The sequence below is a fragment of the Cylas formicarius genome, unplaced genomic scaffold (assembly GCF_029955315.1).
Source record: "Cylas formicarius isolate icCylForm1 unplaced genomic scaffold, icCylForm1.1 PGA_scaffold_6__28_contigs__length_40554024, whole genome shotgun sequence".
Lineage (NCBI taxonomy): Eukaryota > Metazoa > Arthropoda > Insecta > Coleoptera > Brentidae > Cylas > Cylas formicarius.
In genome coordinates this window covers 31,241,112-31,264,099 of record NW_026844347.1, presented here as the reverse complement: position 1 = coordinate 31,264,099, position 22,988 = coordinate 31,241,112, and the positions used below count along the sequence as shown (strand labels likewise).

The following is a 22,988-nucleotide window of genomic DNA, read 5'->3' as shown; positions in this document are numbered from 1 at the left end:
TATATGATGCTTATTGAATGTCGTGGGATTTCGAGAGGGAAAGAGAACTGTTCGTTCTCAAGATTATTTATCGTTTGTAATGAAGTTGTCGAACCGGAAGCTTATTCTAAAATGGAGTGACACGGAGCCTTGCGGCAAGGATGTCCTTGAACCTGTTTTGCTAATAATTGAGATAATAAATATTTAATTGGTCGGCCATTTCACGAAATTACCGAAACAACGATATTTTTATTTTATTAATTTATTTCGCAGCAGTAATTGCCGGCAATTACGGCAGTTCGTCAGGCGAAATAATTTAATTGTGCTCTACCTTTACGAAGATTCTTCAAGATTATTGTAATGCCGCGGTCTGAAAAATAAAACCCTGCCTCAATTCAGCTGTTTATTCATACAACTCATTGTTTATGATTTTATAACAATTTTGTTGTTTGTCTGTAATATAATAAGACTTAACCTACATTGCTAATTTGTTATTCGGACTACTTCAATTGAAACAGGTTTCGCTCAGTGTTGTGGGTGTTTCCTTCAGTACTGAATAGCTCTAATTTTTTAGAGGAAAACCTGTAACCCGAGAACAAGCAATTGCTTCTGAAATCATTATGCCGAGTGCAATTTTACTGATAGCGATATTTCAGTATTCGATTTCTGCTATTTGGTACCCACCACGGTCATAAAAAAGATCTCCCAGCACACAAAGATCTAGAAGGTAGTAATACAGGGGCCAAAATACCTGATTCTTTGTGATTAAACGTATAAATAAAGAGGAAGTTTGTGTCTTCATTATGTTGCTTGCATAAATTCCTTTACTTCAACATTCAAATATCTATTGGCCTCTTTGTTCAGTCGAAATAACGTAACAAACTTTCCATTTAGTGTATTACATAGATAGCTATACTTTCAAGAGCTTAAAACTGTACTTACTGATTTACAACATTTTGTTCAAATAACAATTTTCAATTTCAATTTACGCTATTCTTGGTACATTTTTTTACTGAAATGCATCTTGCGATTAGAAATAATTGCTGTATTTTCAATAAACTGTTAATCCAAACAGAAATACTACTTGTGATCTCTTCCTACTCCGGGAAATGTAGAAGAAAGTAATAACTTCAACTTTTAAAAAACAACAAATGGTCTGTCAGCAGATATCACAAGCGGATTAATATTAAATAAAAATATACATTTTGCAAATAAACTCAATTTTATAACACACCTGTTGTTTGCTCAAGCAACTCTACGCATTCATCAGCTCTGTACAATGGAAGGGATATTATTTGGTTGAGCATTGAAACAAATTACAGCACACGTGGTTACTTCAACTGTATTCACTAGCATTTGTTTGTGTTTGTGTTTAGCCGAAGTTGAAATGACCGTGTCATCTGCGAACAATGTCACTTGCGCATCAGACAGAGAAATTGGAAGATCGTTTTTCTAAATAATGAAGAACAGAGGCATGAGGAGCGACCCCTATGGAATCTTCAGCAAGTGCTTTGGTACAAAAGTCATTGTAGATTTTTTCTCACGAAAAAGAAAAATGTTTGGTTAACAAAAGATATCAAATTTACCAAATATGTTTTTAAAAACCGAGTAGGTTCGCAATAATATTTATTATATTTATATATTTTATATAAAAATACAAACACAATGAATTTACTAACAAACTTATTTGGACCACGATCTTCTTCAACAGGAGTAGTTTCACCTTCTACTTCAAGTTTTTTTTCATAGTCAAATGAATGGCTGCCCTCTCATGTTCCGCTTTTGAGGTTATGTTGTTGTGAACTTAACTCAAATATTAAGTTTTAAAAAATTAATTGCTTATACAGAACAGTTGAACTAAATAAAATTGCTTTTATAGAGGTTGCTTGCTTGTACAGGGTGTCCCACGACATGAGTGTCATAGCTTGGCAGTGGCTGAAGCGATTTCAGGTTAAAAACGTAAAATGAACATATACCCGAAACGCTTTTCTAACTGAGTTTCTACGTCCCTAATTCTAGCTAGCAGTCGTTCTCTATTTTCAATACTACTAATAAAAATTTTCAATGTTATCCATAAAAATTAATCTAAAGAATTAAGGACAGGTGATCTTGCTGGCCAAGGAACTGCTGAACCTCTTCCAATCCACCGGTTTGTATAATTTTTATTAAGAAATTCTGTTACTTGTCCACCACCACCGGTTTGTATAATTTTTATTAAGAAATTCTGTTACTTGTCCACCAAAGTGAGAAGGTGCACCATCGTGCTGAATCCACAAGATCAATCAATGAGGCGGTCGATAATAATGCCCTGCCAAATATTCACCGAAAATCTATCTTGAAAAAGATCCATTTTTTTTATCGTAGATTTTCAACAATGTGAATTGCTGGTTGCATTGATAACGTTTCGGGTGAATGAAGTTTCATTACTAAATAACATCATCCGACAAATCCTTTGACTTCTCAATATCCAGCGATTAAATTCAAGTCTAGAAACATAGTCGATATTTTTTAAAGCTTGTGCAGGGAAAATGTGATACCCGTAAATTGTGTAATGTTCTCTCATCCGGCCTACGTTAAGCCTATTACCTTTTTTTTTTCAAAGAAAATTCCACAGGCTACTGTTATACTTTTTATAAAACTTCTGGATTCCTCCTGCTTCGGTTTTTGTGGAGTCGAACTAGCTAACGTTTCGCCATTCATCCTGTTGGCTTCTTCAGAGCTTGATTGAAGCTGGCTCTCACTTGCTTTTATATTGTTTGAGGGGGATGAATTTAAATGAGGGGCATAAAGACCATCTCAGATGACTGACTTCCATATTAGTGACAGGTAGAGACCTGAGTCGCGGTTAAGATTGGTAGGTTGCATATAGATTTCCATAGACTCTCGGATTTTTCGTCGGTGGAAGAATTGATTACGTGCAAGAATTTTAATTTTATTGAATAAAATTTTGTGTCCGGTTTCGTGATTGAGTTCGGCAACTGCTGAGTTTATTTGTCTTAGTCTTATTGCTCTTTCATGTTCTTTGAGCCTGGTTGATATTTTTCGTTCGATCTCTCCGATATATTCTTTACCGCATAAATGCTGTAAATTCCTGGCATCTCAATGGAGTTTTGTCTTTGACCGATCGAAGATGTTGAGAGATTTTTAAAACAAGTGGTAAATCTGGTTTTGGAAGGTTGTGGTGAAGCGTATTTTGTGATGGAACGCTTAATATCTTTAATGTGGAAATTATTAGAGATAAGAGCAGAGGTAAGGTGTTTTGATTCTGAAGAAGCCAACAGGATGATTGACGAAACGTTAGCTAGTTCGACTCAACAAAAACCGACGCAAGAAGAATCCAGAAGTTTTATAAAAACTATTACCTATTCTACGCTACACTACTATTTTATATTAATTTTTCTCAAACATCGATGGACATTGCTAAAAACAGTTCTACAAGGCACTCTACGAGTGGGAAATTTTCGCCGATATTCATCAACTGCCGCTCCTCCGTCTCTGTTGCACAATCCATAAACAAGAGTATATTAATGTATCACAAGAAAATCGATAAGCAAAATTCATTTAATTGACGTTCATTGTCTCAATCAAATAACTACGAGACATATAGAGGACCTGCCTATGCTGACCGTACAGGAAGGAACTCATGAAGCAACTATTTAATTTTTTTTGAGAGAGTTTTTAACCAATGGTAGCTCTAATGGCAAATTCGGCTTTTAACAAACAATTTTTAACTTAAAATCACCCCAGCAACACACTCCCTATGGCAGTCATTTCGTAGTACACCTTGTATAGAGCGTTCACTGTACTAATACTGTTGGTGGTCCATTGTGATGTCTGTGTATACTTTTTGCAAAACTTCTTCAATATTTTTTTTAGTGAACGCAACTCTTGTTATGATGGTATTCCGAATGCGATTGCATCCCGGTAAGTAACCGACGGTAACAACGTACAACCAACGGGGGTCTGTTTGGTTAAACAAGGGCGCGTGCTCCGAGGATAATGCGCGTAGCCGCCCTTGATTTTTATCAAACGAGTAGGACGTACGATTTTTCGATAATGCATTTATTGATATAAAAGTAGCAGAAAATGGGGCTTTGTTGTGTTGGGCCATGTGTTAGAGACGGGGACGACCTCCGTTGGATCCCGTTACGCCCCCATCAGCTGCAGCAGTTTTCGTCGAGTTTTAGTTAGTTAAAAAAAGGCGGAGAAAATGTGTCACATTTGCGACCCGTGCCAAATATAATAAGCCGGAAACGGTTGAAATCTGCTAAAATGTTTTTGCAAAATTGCGCGAACGCCCTCGTCCATATAATACGACCGATTATACCGGTATAAGTAGGTCGATGTTTGGTGTCCGGTGTCAAATTTAGCGCTGTCAAACGCGTTTAGAATGTTGCTTCCGATCACTTCATTCCGGGAAAATTTGGAACTTGGCCAGTTTTAATACGTAGGGCGTTACAGAATGTTAAGAAAGTTTAAGGGCAAATCCTATTTTTAAAAATATCAAGAAAAATTCCTGTAAAATTAGGTCTAGAAATATTTCATTATCGTGAGACTGGCTTTTTAAACTTTTCCGTGATTTGCAGCTTATTCAAATTTTACCGACGTTTTGGGAGAAGTAGAAACAATTTTACGATTTTCAACAGAGCACAAACAAACGACATAAAAAATACAATGAATGAAAAGGGCATAAGACCCAATCTGTACAAAAAAACAATACAGTGTGTCCGAGGTTTGTTGTCATTGTGGGATATCTCGGTTAAAAGTAAAACTAGAGTCTTGCAGTTAGCGTTTCATGGTGCTCCTTTTTTGTGAAACTAGTTTTTTCAGTTTTTTGATTTTTTGAATCACGACTTAAAGTTTTTATTTTTAAATGAGACACAATGTATAATTTTACATCATTGTATTGCATCTGCTTAAGGCTTTCCGGATATATGTAACACTTTACCATTTGTTTTTCATCAGGTCTGCATTCAATATTAAAATATTTTATTATGACTTCTTATAGATCACCAAATGCAAATAAGGTTGTGTTATTATTATTAAATATTTTTTTAATAACTGTATTATACCATAATTTTATACATTCAACAAATAGTTGGTTTTAATTAATTAACATTTATTAAGGGTTTAATGTTTTAACTTGTACTTTTATTAAATTTCTGGTAGACTGGAATTTGCAGGAGGTGTTCTAACTCTTGCCAAAACATTAATTTCACGAAATTCTCTTTACGTTTGTTATACGTTTTTGGCCGACCTTTGCGAAAACATCCAAAATTGAGCAGATTTTTTTTAAGCCTACTAACATACCAGCACAGCATGTCATATTTGTCAACATTCCCAAAGGATTTTGTTAACAGCCATAACATTTAGAATAATTTTAAAAACAAATTCAATGCTTTAATAAACTTGCCGAAGCAATAATCAGTACTCTTTGTAACATTGATAATTCGACAGACAAAGCGTTTTCTTTTGTTTTTGTCAGAGACAACTCTTTAAAACAATAAATGAGAACAAAAATTGCACTTTAACAACCAGTCTACCAGAAATTTTTAAAAAGTACAAGTTTAAACATTAATGTTGTGTTGAATCTATAGAATTATGGTGTAATATAATTATTAAAAAAATATTTAATAATAATAGCAAAACCTTATTTGCATTTGATGATCTTAAAAAAGTCATAATAAAACATTATAATATTAAATACAGACCTGAACAAAAACAATTGGTAAAGTGTATATATATATATATATATATATATATATATATATATATATATATATATATATATATATATATATATATATATATATATATATATATATATATATATATATATATATATATATATATATATATATATATATATATATATATATATATATATATATATATATATATATATATATATTCGGAAAGCCCTTGGCAGATGCAATACAGTGACGTAAAATTATATATTTAAAAATACACAATCTCATATAGTAATCATGGATTGTTTTATGAAGAAGCTTCTTGAAGAGTATGAATTTCAAACAATAAATTCGAAAATGGTCTTCACATAAAACTTGATTATCCCTGTTTTGAAGCTTAAAGCATCGCACACTTTTGAATGCAATAAAGCAAAATGTCATGATTTTAATATATCGATAAACTTCACAATTTATGAATTAGAAAAATGTCGCTGGATAACTTACTTTACAAATTTTCGGTATATGGTAACTAACAAAGTTTTCCAAGTAGTCAAATGTATTACGTACAGCCAATCCCGAATCGGTGGGTGTCACCAAAGTTTGAGTCAAGGTTTTGTTTAAAATACTTTATTGGCATTAGTTCAATTCATGATCGATCTTTTGTGGTAAGCTTGTCATTTAAATTGGTGATTTATTAGAAAAAAAAGAAAGAGAGTTAGTGTGGGTGTCATCTATAGTTTGCCCGTATTATTAACCTGCTTAAAATAAAAGACTCAAAAATCTGAAGTCTATTAATAGAGTCAGAAATCGCTAGGTCATTGTTGCACTTATCACCTTGCCTCAAGGATCAATAAATTATCATCGCGCTTTTAAAAACCACTCCTCAAATAAATTTTTAATTATTTTCTTAGCTGTACCATATTTTACTTAATGCACTTAACCGGGATCATTAATAACGTCCACATTAAATTTTTAACTTATATTTGCATTGTGCGTTAAATAAAACGCGATGGAAGTTATGACCGATTTTATTTATGGCCGTTATTTAGTGCTGTTCCTCCTTTAGCTGGTTTCCCTGCACACATGCACACATATTTAAAATAAAACAAGAATTGATATCATCGTATGATAAATGTTCGGTGCTTTTTTTCAGCCACGAAAAGTATGTTCCCATTTTTTAATCATCCCTTTTTTTTGACGAAATTTACTTAACATACTCGAAATAGTTTTAAAGCTTTGGGATTCTAATTTTTTTCTCATTCGATCTTTTTATTTGTTTATTTGGCAAAAAATTACAATTTGATATAAGCAGAAAAATGGAGAACAGCTAGTAATGTCTAGTGAAAAATTAGCAAAGAATTTCTAAATGATAATACGAACATACATTCAAGAAGACACCAGAACATTTTTTATCCAGCAAAAAAAACTAAAATCATCACAATTCTGTTTTCTTCTCTGAATACCATTATTTCAATATGTTATTATTTATAATTATTTTACCATGTTAGATAATGAATATTAATAATTTTTGCGCTTATGATTCTGTGTTATTTTACTTAATAAAATTGACTGTTGTTAAATTTTCTGCATATGTTTCATTTTTAACATACAGTTTACCACAGAAAGAATATAGCTTTATTGGGAATAATACATCCATACATCCATACATTTTCATATCTTTTAGATGTTGATCTCATGTTAGTAACGACATCGTTTCAACAACATTAGAATTAGGAAAATTAAATAAATTAAATAATAAAATATTATTGTGTGTTATTAGGGTGAAATTTTTTCGATAATTTGAAGAAAAAAAATTAAGTCAATGTTAGTACGCATTTGCCTTATTTTTATATTTTTATTGAAACTGCCTCATACATTTTGTTAAAATTGAGGTAGGGAGGATCACACCACATATTTTCTCTGGTGAAAATAAATTTTCAATTTTCCACAGTGGCGTTGGAGTAAATATGAATCTGAATGTTTTGAACGAACAAATTTTAAAATAAAATTTCCTGTCTTCCTGGCTTTTTTTAAAATCGTAATATGTACGTTTTGATTTGAAAACCCTCTGTCGGACAACAAAATTTTTATTTATAAAACATTGTTTCTATGGATCATGGGCCTCTACCGAACAGTTAACAAAATATCTAAAGCATTTTTAAGGAAAATGAGAAAATCCCGTTTTCTTCATATTTTCAACAAAATGTATATCAAAAACAAAGCTAAAAATCATCCAAGGAGCACCCCTCAGGATGAGCATCTTGTTAAAGGTACATTTATTTCTAAAGTTTAAATATTAGTTACTGCTGTCAAATTAGTTGGTTTCATTAACCACTGGAACCACTGACTTTTTTGACAGTCGACATCTCATCAACGTTTTTTCTTAACTTTAGCAAATGTTTTCGCATTGGGTTTCGTTTGGTTTAAATAAAAACAAACCCAGTTTTCTCGTGATTTTATTTGGACACTGGTTATGAAGTTTATAATCAAAAGCACAAAAATTTTTAAACTTGTTACTTTCACCTCGATGCTTCAATTTTTGAACTTTGCGGTTAGTTTTGATTAGTTTTCCTACTGATTCTTCATTTTTTGGACAGATTTTAATTATGACTTCTCATATTTATATCGATTGGTTTAAACTGGTTAATGAGATTGTAAGTAATTTTAAGTATTATGCTGTTAGAAAAATTGTATAAATTTACGGAAAATATATTAGTATGTATAAGAAAAAGGTTTAATGGTTGTTTAATTGTAAACATTCAAAAGATTAAACGGTATCTGTAAAATATCTTTTTGAAAATCTTCCACATCCACTTCAGATAGTCGTCACAAAAGACGGCGCCGGGCTTTTTTTCTCTTCCCGCTTAGAACTGTTAATTTTACAAGTTCATGTATTAGCTTTATGTGAGACATACTCAAAGAGATTATATAATAATTTTAATTCTATAATAATAAATAATTTTCTCGTCTCAGTTAGGGTTTACGGGTAAAATGTGAAAGAGCGTCGCGAGGTCAACTTTGGAGGTTTTTTCGGGCGATTTTTTCTTCTAAAAAGTCTATTTTCTAACACTAAAAACATGAAACCCTTGCGTGCTCCAGAAAAAAATTACGTATATTCCATATTTTCACTTTTTGAGTGTATATCATCAGGTTTTTCAGGAATCACATTTTCGTGTTTAGATGAAAGCTGATGATTTTCTTCTTGAATGATACTATTGTCATCAATGTAATCTTTTATCCCTTTATTAGCGCCATCATTATAATCCATTGGAGTGTCTGGTTTCTAAAAAATATACGTTTAGCCTCAAATATCTGTAATAAATACACAAATTTCATCTTTCACCAAAAAAAATCCTCCTTATACGTTATGTTGTTCAAATGTGGTCGAAGTGGACAATTTTGCAGAGGCCTACAGAGACGATCTCAAAATATAATAAGCACCAGATATGAAAAAAGGTATGATTACTAATACTTGCTCATAAATATCTTATTTTATGTGACACTAATAATTCTATACTGATTGTAACAAAAGACGGCGCTGGGCTATTTTTCTCTTACTTATTGGTGTTGGGTAGGAGATATTCAAAGAAAGTATATTACAATTTTAGTTCTATAACATTTTCTTGTCTGAGTTAGGGTTTACGAGTAAAATGTCAAAGAGCGTTTTTGTTTTTGTTTTTTTAGTCGATTTTTTCTTCTCAAAACTTTTATTTTCTAACACTAGAAACATGAAATCCTTGTGTGATGCGGAAACGCGGGAAATTGGAAAACGTCGAATAAGAACCTCTCACCGGGCGAATCTCTTTGTCCGATCAATTTCGCAACTCGCGATATTCGAAATATGCATAAAATATGTCCGCCGCCAGTTAACAGTAGGTAAATCGTTCTGCCACGAACCGCAACACGCGGAGCCATTAGCCGAAAGCGCCATTACGAGCATTAGAAGCAGTTATTTTTTGTTGCTCAATTTGGCACGACGATCGAGCGGACGCACTGTAATCAGATAAAATGATTGAAAGATGCATTTTATGCAAAACGCCCATGCTCGCTCCCAGAACCGCTCCGGCTACACCCAGTTTAAATATGAAAGGGTAGGCCAGTGGATATTTTAATGCATTTTATGGATTCGTGTTCGACGTTTATCTGTATTATAGACCTTTGATAATTTCCATATAGGATGATGACGGCCATGTTGGCGATCTGGAGAGCTGCCGGCCCGCGAAATTATAGTGATGATACGGCAGACATTTGCTGATTTGACCCCTCGGGCTAAGTCGATTCCGCGTCGAGCGTCGATTGCGCGCGATGACAATAACGGCGCGTCGCTTACATTGTTACAGATTCCTACGCTTTACTTTTTTAACTTAAAAGCCCAGATACAATTGTTTTGCGAAATTTCATCAAGAAAGTCTAAATTTGCATGTTAGTTACTAACTACAGTACGACTTTTTTAGAAAGATGACGATTACGTCATAATGATGACACCAGCAAATGAAATAAGAATACGCTTGATATCATTGCTAACGTAATCGTCATCTTTCGTGAATACTATTATAATGCTTTTAAAATTTTAGCATTGTAACGTTACATAAGAAAACCATAAAATTTTTCTCATTTGTTGAGGCGTCATAAAGCCATCATAAAACATCAACTCATAATGAAGAATGTAACTTATCAATTCTTTTCCCCACCAAAAAAACACGTTTTGTTTCTAGTCGCCGCCAACCTGGCAACAGAAACAACAGCGAAACTTCCTTAAACATTCTGTCCATACCAAGAGAACTCATTCTAGTTTCTTAACAATGAGGTGCGACGAAGATTCATAGGCAACATTTTACTAAACCATATCTTTTAAACAGAAGGTCATATGGTGTCATACGTCTTCTAAGTTCATTAAATAATAATATCACAATATCTGATGGATTGATAATGGAATCGTTACCTATAAAGCTGCTATTTTCTTCCAACCAGAGAATTTCCATCTTTAATTGTGCCAGAAGTCTGTGATCCTATTATATCAGTTCTTAAGGACAAATTAAGGTAAGTGAAGTATTTTAGTATTTAAAGTATACAAAAGTAAAAATTTTCAAAACCTGAAAAATAGACTACATTCTGAATTTATCTAATAATAATGTTATTGTCAAAAAGATAATACATTAAAAAGTAGTTAATAAATCATCGTAATTAATGTCGTGTTGTCCGTTTGGTGGTTCTTGAATCTTCATATTTGAGGATCAGTTGATGACAATGTTTGAGGCAAAGGTGAAAGCGTATACTCAGAGGCAGACAGAAGATGAATATAGCGATTCTTTGTTTGTTGGCATATAAATCTGAGGTGTCCCATTGTATGTGTGGGGGTGATCGTAATTGCCTCCTACGTCTAGTTTTTCACTGATTTGTGGCTTTTCAATAAAAGTAAATATTCATTCTGTAACTCCATCACACCATCCTCTGTATATTCCATATTTTCACTTTGTGTTTTTGTAAGAAAAATGAGAAATCACCAAAATTTTTTGAAAAAAATGTGAATTTCGTGAATATGGCTGCCAATTATTTTTTTCTTGTAAAAAGGGAAATAATAAACTATTTACAAAATTCACAACCAATTTTCACTTTTTTTAGGAAATTGTATGTGTGGTTGTGTTAAAAAAAAAGAAGGAAGGAAGGAAGGAAGAAGGAATGGAACAAAACTTCTTATTAAAGAGTAAAAACTTCTGTCGCAGTGTTGGCACATATACTTAACAAACTGAAATTTTCAAAACATCACCAAATTTTGCTGGGTTGGTTGACCAACACCAAATAGTCTGCCATAGGCGTCTCGGTGTGATACACGTATAAGAAAACATTTTTTTAATTATGCATTACATACATTTTATTGAGTATTGATTTTTATTAAGCATTATACAAAAAATTTATTTTCCAAAAATTAAATTATAAAATATCACATTATTCTTCGTTATCTAAGGAACTGTCATATCCTTTTGACGATATATTTAACGGATACGATTTATCAAGCATTCGATATTCCATATTTTCTCTTCTTCCAATATGGACGATTCCCTGTCTTCCCTGAATGCACTCGTTGACAGTTCTTCCATAAAAGCTTTTTTGTTTGTCACATAACGTTCATTAATCTACGTCATATCAAGAGAGATATTTATTAGTATCGAATTTGCAATAAAGGTCAAAAATGATTTTTTTACAAAGTTTTGCACGTAAACTACAACGTCAACTATGTTTAAGTAAAGTAAATTTTACGTTGTATGAAAAAATGAAAATATCTTTCTATATTGGCAGTGTTGACAATCTAACAAAGTGAAATTTTAAACACATCACCGAATTTTGCTGAGTTGGTTGGCCTTGGTCGCAAATTTCTTTCATTGTATGGCAATGACTTCACCAACACCAAATAGTATGCCATAAGCGTGCCGGTGGGATATACGTATAACGAAATAATTTTAGTTATTCATTACGTACACTTTATTGAGTTGCAATTTTTATTAAACATTATACAAAAAATTGATTATACAAAAATTGAATTATAACATATTATAATATTTAACGGATCCGATTGATCAATTATTCAATATCTCACATTTTCTCCCCTTTCAATATGGACGATTATTAGTTTTTCCCCTGAAGGAACTCGTTGGCCGGTCCTCCACAAAAGCTTGGCGAGCATTGGTTATATTTTTATCTGTCACATAACCTTCATTAATCTACGTCATATCAAGATAGATATTTGTTGCAAAGTTTTGCACGTAAACAATAACTTCAACTATCTTGACGTAAAGTAAATTTTACGTTGCATGAAAAAATGGAAATATCTTTCTATATAAACCAAGTTTTGGCGGGTGCATCGTTGCATGTCATGTAAAATAATTTCAACATCCTCGTGTACATCGCAGAAGTTATTAATCTACAGAATAGTGGTAAATTGTAGTAAAAATTTTGGTTTTTTAAATTTTCTCCATTTGAATTGGTAACAAATTTTACAAAAATGCTCAGAAAGAGGTACTGAAAAGGAAAATGGAAAAATTTCAGGTTGTATCACTTAAACAATCGGCACCAAAAATATTTTGCAGTATCTGATGGAATTTTCAATAAGCAAGTTCCGTTTTGCTAAATCACACCTTGCATATAAGAATGTTTCACCAGCATGTTTCAATAAAATAAATCTTTCTGGAAATTGTGAAAGAACATTTAGGCAAATGCCGACAATTGCAACCAAATACCAATGAACGGTTCATATAGAGAGACATCTTTGCGTTTCCTGTTGGTCGATCTATCTTACTTCTTCATCGTCTTGGTACAAAAAAAACCTCTAATCTTTTGTGAAATAGTAACGCAATACGGATACATAGCAACGATTTTGCGTTGTTCCGACAAAGTGTGGGCTCCCGGAAGCGGCAACTATTGTGGCGGACACCTTTTGTGTTTCGCCCACAATTGCGGTTTTTGCGCACAGAGAAGACGCGGAACGGATACCGGCTTGATGTCATTATTTTCCGAACCGTCTTGCAAAGGCGATTGTATTAATGGAACCGTCACGTCACATGTAATAGTCAAAGCAAACCACCAGACTTCTTAAATTCTACCCCCAAAATTTATGATTTCATTACATTTAAGTTGGATATTCTATTCTATCCTATTCTATTCTATCCATCTATCTATCTATTCTATACTATTCTAACATGTTGGAAATTTGATAGAATATACATATATGTTGCAATACAAAACAGTATGTAAAAAATTATACATAATATCGGATATTTTCTAGAAAATGATTATACCATAAAGGCAGCTTGGCTGTTTGTTTAACCAAACATTCAAGTTACAAAACAAATCTTGCTGATCTAGAAGTCCTGATGCAATTATTGTTATATTGTTATGAAAACGCTGAGTATGCCGTAAATATAAATCAATTTCTTTATATTTGTCCTCAAAGTTTACTTTCTAAAATATTTTGTCTGGACTTTCCTTCTCATTTTTCGGTATACCTGGTTTTTATTCCATATTACAGTTTCGTTTTTAAAATTCTTCGTAAATTTTTATTTAAATTGGTGTAAAAGTTCTTTCAAATTAAAAAATTCTCATTAGTTATAGTCATTGGAAGAGAACCAATACGGATACACTTTTTAATGCTCTTCTTTTCTGCTTTTCTATAACAACCTTGTTATTTTGGGTGTGCACACAGAAATGTGGTTGTAGAGCACCGTCTTCAGCAAGGATAACGCGATTGGGTTTTCGCAATAACCAAATTTTTCAAATTCGTTTCATTTTGAAATACATGGCTAAAATGAAAATTATACATTTTGAGACCCCCTCGTTTCTCAGTAGAAAACTGCTCCTTATATAATTGTTTTGACTGTTGTGTCTACATGTTTGGAAAACTAAGGCTACAATTAAAATATTTGTAATGTCATGTCAGATCAAGCGTTGTCATTTATTTTGGCAAATTATATTTTAAATCTTTAGTTACCACAGAAATCCGGAGAACAAATTTTTTCAATACCATATTATATATTTTATTAGGAGTCAAACTGGATATTTAAGTAAAAAAAAGGAGAAGTCATTAGCTGCTGGGAAGGCAGTAGCTTCGAATCTCTAACCCTACTTTCATTTGAATCGTACTGTGGCAGTAAAGCATACATGTTCATATGTTAGCACTGAAACACAAATGTATATGTCCTAAATTATAGGAGGACTGTACCTATTTTGTTACCCCGGATATTCCAAGAACTACCTGTGTAAAACTCTGCAACTCTTAAACAGTGACATATTAATAGTATATTATGCAACAAATTTGATAAACAACACTTTAGTGACTTGTGTTGCAGCATACTATACTTTTTCAATGACAATTAGTTTTTTACCATCAACATTCACAAACAAAATACAGTGTTTTACATTCACCGGAAAAATTCGGTCTCTTCCAACCAATAACTAAAGGCTCGAATGGTTCGAGACAGTGTCCAATGAAGTGACACTTTGCGCAGCCCAAGCATAATTCTAAAGTATAGAATTTTATAGCAACTGCCAATTTTTTGAAATAATGAGTCATAATAACCTCGTTGGAATCTTCAAAATTTACATTTTTAGTTTATTCGTCGAAATTCGGCAACCATATGGTTAGTAATTTATACAACGTCTACAACATTCAGTCCGCCATTTAATATTAAATAATATAAAATTACAAACGCGTTCGTGGCTACCGAAAATTATATATATATACTTTCATCGAGGTATGTACGAATCCGCTGCTTCAATTTGCATAAAAAACAATCTGCGCCTAAAGGAAACGCAAGATATTTTGGGTATAATAAGCTGGTTCCGGTTTTACCTGTTGATATATTGATAAAGAGGTTCGGTAGTTAAACTTAATATCGTTGCAAATCAAAAATTAGAGAATAAAAATAACATAGGAATAGGAATATGATTTAAATCAAGAATATAATTCACATAAAAATTTGTAAAGTGAGTTGGTTTTATCTATTACTTTTAAATATAAGTAATAATTACTTTCTTCAATTTTCATGTTACGATTATTTAAAAAAAAAAAACCTCTTACTGTATGGTATGATATTCCTCCAGCCAAATTTTTTTCCATGTTTTATTAAAATTTCTGAAATTGAGTTTAATTTCATTGCGGTAATTTAGTCGTCGTAATTAGTAGAAATGAGGTATGACTACGGATAATTAAGGATATTTTTAAGGTAATTGGTTCAAAACACTTTTGATTCTGATGCGACTAGAAATATCCGAAACCTAGGTTCTGTAGAAATAAATAAATAATTAGTAAATAAATAAATGTATTTTGGAAATCTGTTAAAGCTTTCTAGATGTATTTTTTTTTAGGAATTTGCTTTATATTACATGGTATTTTTTCTTTTAATAACTAGAATATTAATTATTATTATTAATTTATTAAATTAATTAATTAATTAAAAATTGAGTTTGCTTGCTATGTGACAAATGAAAACAATAACAATTTTACATTTATTTTACGTTAACGTAACGAAGTTTTGTTTTAAAAATTACTTTAAATTACAAATATATAAACGATGGTGCATATAATCACTGAGAACTTACCCGGTACAAGTATCCACCAGTTTAGTCGAAATAAAGGAAATGCCTAAACAAAATTAGATTATGTTCAAAGGGTCCCGCTTCCTCTCAGTCAATTTAGTCGGCGGTTGGCGCCTGAAGAATATCATTTTTTAAAAGTGTAACTAACAGACAAGGGTCGGAACCCGGCCCAAGACCACCTACAGCGTAAACAAATTCGATGACATACGTCAATTTCGGAATTTATTGTTAAAGTCGTCGGAGGAAAGCTGTGAGGGGTTGGCCTTTTTTACATAACATTCGGTTCATTTTGACTTTTTAAACGTCGTTGCCAGACCTTTCGTTCAAGTTAAATAAGTTTTGGTTTTCAACGTAAGCAACAAATCTTATTACGAATTTTAAAAATTGTAATTTAAAATTTAAAACGACTTGGTTTTCAGATTCTTTCTCTCAAAACTAAGTACCGTAGGCATTAGCTTTCTTGGCATCTTCTTGTCTTTTTGACTGTACCTTGTATACTAACATCTTCTGGATTTAGCCGAGAGTCATACCTCAGTTTACAGATTGTAGGGTAAAGTTAGCAAGGCTGTCACTTAACCTAACAGCTGTGTTGTGTAGTTTAATTGAAGTTCTAAGTGTGGTCCTGCATATTTTTAAACTAATTTAGCTAAATGTGAGTACGTGACAAATTTTAAAATAGTTGAGCTAGTGTGCGTGCCCCTAGATCTAAGCGTTTGTACGCACTTGGACTATATTTGAACGTTTTAGAAGTGCTCTAACCTTAAAAGCACGTTTCGTTTCGTACCGGCTTTTTGCTAAATTATTCAGGAGCATTGGGCTTGTAGTCTAAATCAGCAATAGCATTATATTTACCCACCACCATTAGTAATCATTGTAGTTTGGAAAATGAGATAATTTGTAACTTCGGATGGTCTCTTTTTTAAATGAAGCGTGCAGAGCCATCTAGTAGTCGGAAGCATCAGTTTGTACAGACTTCTACCCGCATTGTTATTCAACTCGAGTAACGCTGATATATTTTCAGGCTTTTCTTTTGTTTTAATGCAGCAAACAATTTTATTGATTAAATCGGCAAAAAATCTAAAATATATGTTTGCAATATGCAGCCTGGGGGTCGGAGTATATAAGATTATATTAATATAGTCAGGGAGAATTACTAGTAAATTCGAAATTGTAGGTTTTGTACCGCTCCGAGTTAGTTATTAGTGTTTTTATCCAGCCGGACCCTGTAAAAAGGCGCACTGTACAATTTCGGTATCAGATTGAAAATTGGTATTTTGTGGAAATTAAGTCGCAGTCGAATAATGTGTGTTATTATCCGAATATACGGTAGAAATTTGAATATCGCGAAATATAAATTCCAAGTTCTCAAAACTGGTGCCCCGACGTAAAGGCGTATACTTAGGCCCTTAAGTCGAATTTTTGCATATTTTTATCCAAACGCGGTTTTTAACGTTTTTTAAAATTTTTGAATGTTATTATTTATTCATTATGTTTATTATTATTCATATACTATAAATTTAAAATCAAAGTCAGTAAAAATACTAATAGTAAAATTTTAAATCAATGCGTAGGTACATATTATTGCTGTTTTAATATGAGTTATCAGATCAGCCGGAATAAATTTCAATAAAAATTCACATTAAATTGACTTATTTTTAATAGTGGGTGTAAGCTCACACGATTTTTAAGTTTTATATCGTAATCGGCCCAGTTACAATATACCATGCATATATATTTTGCTACCTTTAATCACATTTTTAGGAATTTTAAAGTATATGTTTTTTTTTGTCAGTTTCTTAATTTCTCTCAAATCAACCAAAAATCTATTTTTTTTTAAATTTTTGTCATTGTCCTTAAGGAAAAACACATCATTATTGCGCTAAGGTTGGGCTAAAGATCCGTCATCTGAAAAATTCTTGGTTTGCAGTATATGAGGTGTTTAAATATACGAAATTTTTACAATATGTTAAATATTTTTTGCTCGATTTTGTTTAAATCAATCAATGATATTTACTATGATAAACTTCTATTTTTGTTTTAACTAAAAAGCTACTGATTTTTTTTGTAACTTTTGTTATTTAGTTCGAATTTGCCGCTAAAAGTGCAATTTTTTTACGCTTATGTTGTTTTTGTATCTTGTCGTGTTTATAGTGCAAAAATAAAAATCATATTTTTTTTTAAATTTTAATACAATATACGGTATACTCTGTTACAATAGCAGATTTAAAACAAATGTATTGAATATATCTTTAAAATCTTGGAAGTTAAGCATTTCCAGACCTACGTTTATATGAAAGCACAAGCATTAAATTAATAATAGGTATAGTTGTCGCAAAGCAAAAATAGTCGTAGTCGAAGTAAAAATGTGGCAGAAAATGACTGATTAAGCTGCAACTGCAACTAATGTATGTAATCTTTTGTATTTTTTATATTTTACCTTTTATTTGTCTTCATCTATGGGTGCTCTATTTTGTAATGTTATTTTCAAAAAATATATATTTCGGTTCTCGTTATTTCTTCGCTGTTTAGTCTTGGTTTTCAATATTTCCGTATAATCCTCCACAATTGACAACCACTATATGCAATAATTTTTTCTTTTGCAGAATGCCTCCAAAAAAAGTTCCCGAACCAGAGCGAAAGCCGATCATCGGTCGTGTAGGGACCAATCTTCGTGTTGGCATCGTAGGCGTGCCCAATGTTGGAAAATCGACATTTTTCAATGTCCTAACGAAAAGCTCGGCGGCGGCTGAGAATTTTCCGTTTTGCACCATCGATCCCAATGAAAATAAGTATTCAATTTTTTGATTTATTTATTTAACAACATGCTTTGTGTGAAAATATGGAGACCGTCATTATGATATTTTTTATTTTAAGATTTACTGCAAAAATTACATTTTTTTAATAAATCTTGCAATGTTACATATAAAGTTTCTAAACAACTACGGACCACAAGCAGATTTTTTTCGCTCCCTTTCATTTTTCATAACAGTTATAGTTTTAAAATAAAAAAATAAAGCCTAGTATTATCAAGAATTAAACAATGAGAACTTAAAAAATCTACAATCTGGTTTCTGAATTTTAAAATGAGATTTTTCGTATGCATTCACACACAGTTTGACTAATATTTTCAGTTTTTTGCCTGTTCCTTTTACATTTCTTAAATTTTTTAAATCGATTGCCAGAGAAATTTCGAAAGTTTTGCTTTAGGCGAAAAGTTTCATTAAATGTAATACAATTTTTTGTGATACAAAATGTGATTGGTGATACAAGAAGAACGGCAATTTATTTTCGTTATCTCGCCTTGACAAGTGATTATGATTGCATACAAAATTTTCTAACCACTGTTATTTTTACACTTGTTCCTTTTCTTTAAAATATATCTATTTGATCTTTGAGGTTGTAAAAGAAAAACAAACTTGTTAAGTTCAAGTATTGGATACAAATTCCATGATTATTACACTGATTTAAAGTAAATTGAAGTTCAAACTTAATTTTTTATTTTTAAGCTATTTGTCCATTGCTTACGTGTCACTAGCATTTAGCGCTGTTTTGCCTAGTTTTTTTTTTGAATTTTGCATACCTAGTTTAGTCAACGTCAAGAGATTTGTGTCTAATAACTATCTGTTTAGGTCAAGATTTGTCGACTAATAAGATTGTTTCAAAAACTGCTTTAAATTTTGGAATTTTGGTTATTTTTTGTTTCCAGTTTGAATATTTTTTCCACATTCTGTTAAAGAACAAAATCTAGCATTTTTCTGATAAAACGTTGAATATTTATTTAGAATTTATTAGCAGAATCCAAAAATGTAGTAACATATAAGATAACAACTTCAAAATACGTCGAAAGGTCAGAGAATTTTAAGCATGTTTTTTTTTTATATTTCATGGAAAGTTGAAAAAGCATGTAAAAAGTTTCTATTAAATCTTATTTTTTTGTTTTTTGTTCTCAGTTTTAATATTTATTCATATTCTGTAAATGAACTAAATCGAGCATTTTTCTGATAAAACTTTAAATATTTATTTAGAATTTACTAGCAGAGTCCAAAAATGTAGAATAACAACTTCAAAATACGTCGAAAGGTCAGAGAATTTTAGACATATTTGTTTAACATTTCGTGGAAACTTGTTTCCATGAAATGTAAAAAAAAGTTTCTTTTAAATCTAATTTATAAAGTCTATGTATTCGTTATTTATGATCTCCTAAGAATTGGTTGTCGGAAAAGAAAGATTGATTGGTAATTATAATTGAAAACTTGAAAATGCCCGGAAGTTTTAAATCAGATTGTGCAAAAAGCCGCCCCTATTGTTGATTATTACGTTTATTACGTCATAATTATGTCCTCATTTGCATTTGAACATTTGACTTGGAAGTCTTTATAACGCCAACATGACAAATAAATTATCCAAAGGGATACATAACAACTACATAGCGGACAGACAAGAATCCTTTGAATATTTGATCGATCAAACGGTATTGGTACGGAAATCTCAATTGAGACACACCCGGTCTTTCAAATATAACGAAGAAAGCGATGTCTTACATCAAGAAGATGAGCGGTATCCTTGCGTCAACTCTTATTATATCCACCTCGAAGACTCAGATCCACTCGCAAAAGTGAACATTCTGTTAACTCATCCAGAAAAGTGCGTTGGTAAAGATAGTCACGTGTTTCGCAAAAATGACGCCTATTCCGAAAAAATCGCACAGCAAATTTATTTGGAATCTCCACCCGTTTCGTTTATAGTTCTGGGCAAACCCGATATCGGTCAGTCATCGCTAGCAAAACGCTTGGCAGATTATTGGAATTGCGTTCATATAGAACCCGAAAGCTTAATCTTTGACGAAATAAATAGCGGAAGCCGAGCCGGTCAGTGCATCGAATTCAACTTAAAATGCGGCCGAGCCGTCGGCGCCGACATCATTCTTAAATTGCTAGAGAAGAAAACGTCCTCCGAAGAAGCCAAGCACAAGGGAGTTATCATTTCCGGTTTTCCTATGCTTCCAAACGATTTGTACGAGGAAGATCCGGTTTCTTCGGAATCTGCCATTTTCACCGTCCGTGACATTTTCGACGAAATATTCAACTACGCTTGCGTGGCTTCAAGCAGACCTCAAGTATCTGCGTCGTCTAAAATCAATATAGACGATGACCGGTCGACTTTGTCAGAGAATCAGGATGCTAAAACTACTGGTTCGTATTCCCAGTGGCCCACGGAGAGAACCATCGAGACCAACTTCAGCACTCGTTACGATAGACAGCTGAGTTTCGTTTTCAATTTACTGACTGGGCCTTATTTGATTGTATACGTGCAATGTGGTGGCGGCGACGTAGTTCTTAAGCGTGGTAGATATCGTTTCGATCATAACGACGACGAGGACGGATGTCTGGAAGACCCTTATCCAGAGTTCAGGTTAAAACACCTAGTACAGCTGCCGAAGGACTTCGAGGTTAACGTGCGCGCCCAGTTGGACGCTTACCATCAGTCAGTTTTGCCCTTTCTCGAAGCCAAAGTGATCACTCACGACCCTCAGTGCTTCATCAGAGTCGACGGCCGTTTAGACATTTCGCGGATCTTGACAGTCATCAAAACCAAGTTGAAAACTATGCCCATACAGAGAGTCCTCGTTCCGAAAAAAATTATCGAGGACGAGTTATCGGACGATAACGGTGCCCCAAGGATCGCGGAAGACTACGAATCACCTACATCCCCGAAGCTAACGGGGGAAAACTCATCTCCTATCAGCGTGTTCAAGGAGCTGCGCCGCCGGCATATCCCTGCCAAAAATTTCATGTGGACTTTATCAGATTGGGGTACCAAATGTCCCGTATCCATGACGCAGGGCACCCTAACAGATGGTAGCGTTAAATACCCCGTCCAATTCATGAACCAATTATTTTTCTTGCGTGATCGCGAGGCGTATCTGAAGTTTTGCTCCAACCCGAGACCGTTTCTGCTGCCGCCTTACCCGAGACCTAGTTGTAAGATTTTTATCTTCGGTCCGAGACTTAGTGGCAAGTCCGCCCTCGCCCAGTGTCTCTCCTATTTTTTTAACGGCACCGTGTTGAGCACGGCACGACTGATAAGGGAGTGTATGCGACAACATAGCGACGAATACCTGGAAAAGTTGAAGCAGAAGGCTATCGCCGAGGCGCTCACGCTTCTAAACGAAATAAGAAAGAACGAAGCGGTAGAGAAAGAGAAGGAGCGGGCGGAGAATATTAAGGATTGGGTTAAGTCGGTGGTGGCGTTATTCGAAGAGTTGATTCGGGCCATCGAAGAGAAGGAGAGAGAAGGGACGAAGGAAAAATTCGAGATTTCGTCGTTCCCGATGCAAATGCAGACGCAGGCCAAGAAACACGAGGATGAATCGGAAACGGCGCTGGCCATTACGAAATTGAAAGACGATCTTAGAGCGCTGAACCTACCGGTGGACAAGTTAGGCATCGCGACGTGGCGGAGTTACCTGGAGGACCGCAGAAAATTCCTAACCTATCTTCCTAATCAATTAAGCCGCAAAGTTGAGGCCAAACCCGCCACGGTTTTCGACGAGTTTGTGAAGGAGTACGTGGACGAGGCGCTGGCGAGAGCCGGCTTGCACGAAATGGGGATGTCCGGAACTAGTATCACGGAAATGTTCCTGAATAAATTCAAAGAAATCGAAGAGAAGAACGTTTCCGTCGGTATCGGTCGGGGCGGTTGGATCGTAGACGGAATGCTCTGCAACGTCGAACTGATAAAGGAGTTTTACCCCGATTACATCGGGGATGAGGTAATCGTGTTGCGAGACAACGGCAGTTATTTTTGCGATCGATACGAGCGCAAGGAGAGTACATTTTTTAGTGATTTTAAGACGTTTTTTGAGTCCGTCGGTGCCCACGACGCTGCATGGAGGAGTCCTTCGTTGACTTCCACGCAGTCCGACAGACGTGGTATGGCTGAAGGGATAGTTTCGGAGATTCTCGAGAACCAGAGTTTCTACGTTACCCGAGATGACGAAAATCGCGTCAGCCCCCGTGTCGAGGAATATGAGAAACACCTTGTTGACTTTGAAAGTAATTGGGACAAGATAAATGCGTTTTACGAGGCGCACAGCGTAGAACCCATCGTGATAGATGCCAGCGATAAAAGCCTTCCCGACATTTTCGAAGAAGCTATAAAGGCGATCGAAAATCGGTACAGGATCACCGCCCGACCGCTGAACGAAGAAGACTTGGCGGAAGAGCTGAC

General features: G+C 33.7%; 1 protein-coding gene across 2 annotated transcripts in view; it reads left to right on the top strand.

Moving 5' to 3' along the window:
* The first annotated feature begins 16,307 nt into the window (after nucleotides 1-16,307).
* The window catches only part of LOC132704032 (obg-like ATPase 1), a 34,985-nt gene continuing 28,304 nt past the window's right edge, over nucleotides 16,308-22,988 (top strand). Inside the window, exons 1-2 of one of the 2 annotated variants that reach the window (XM_060673650.1) lie at nucleotides 16,308-16,410; nucleotides 18,362-18,543. In XM_060673650.1, coding sequence (XP_060529633.1) covers nucleotides 18,363-18,543 — 181 coding nt within the window. In that variant the 5' untranslated portion in view covers nucleotides 16,308-16,410; nucleotide 18,362. Of the gene's footprint in view, nucleotides 16,411-18,361; nucleotides 18,548-22,988 lie in introns of both variants that reach the window. The other variant, XM_060673649.1, reaches the window with a different exon arrangement.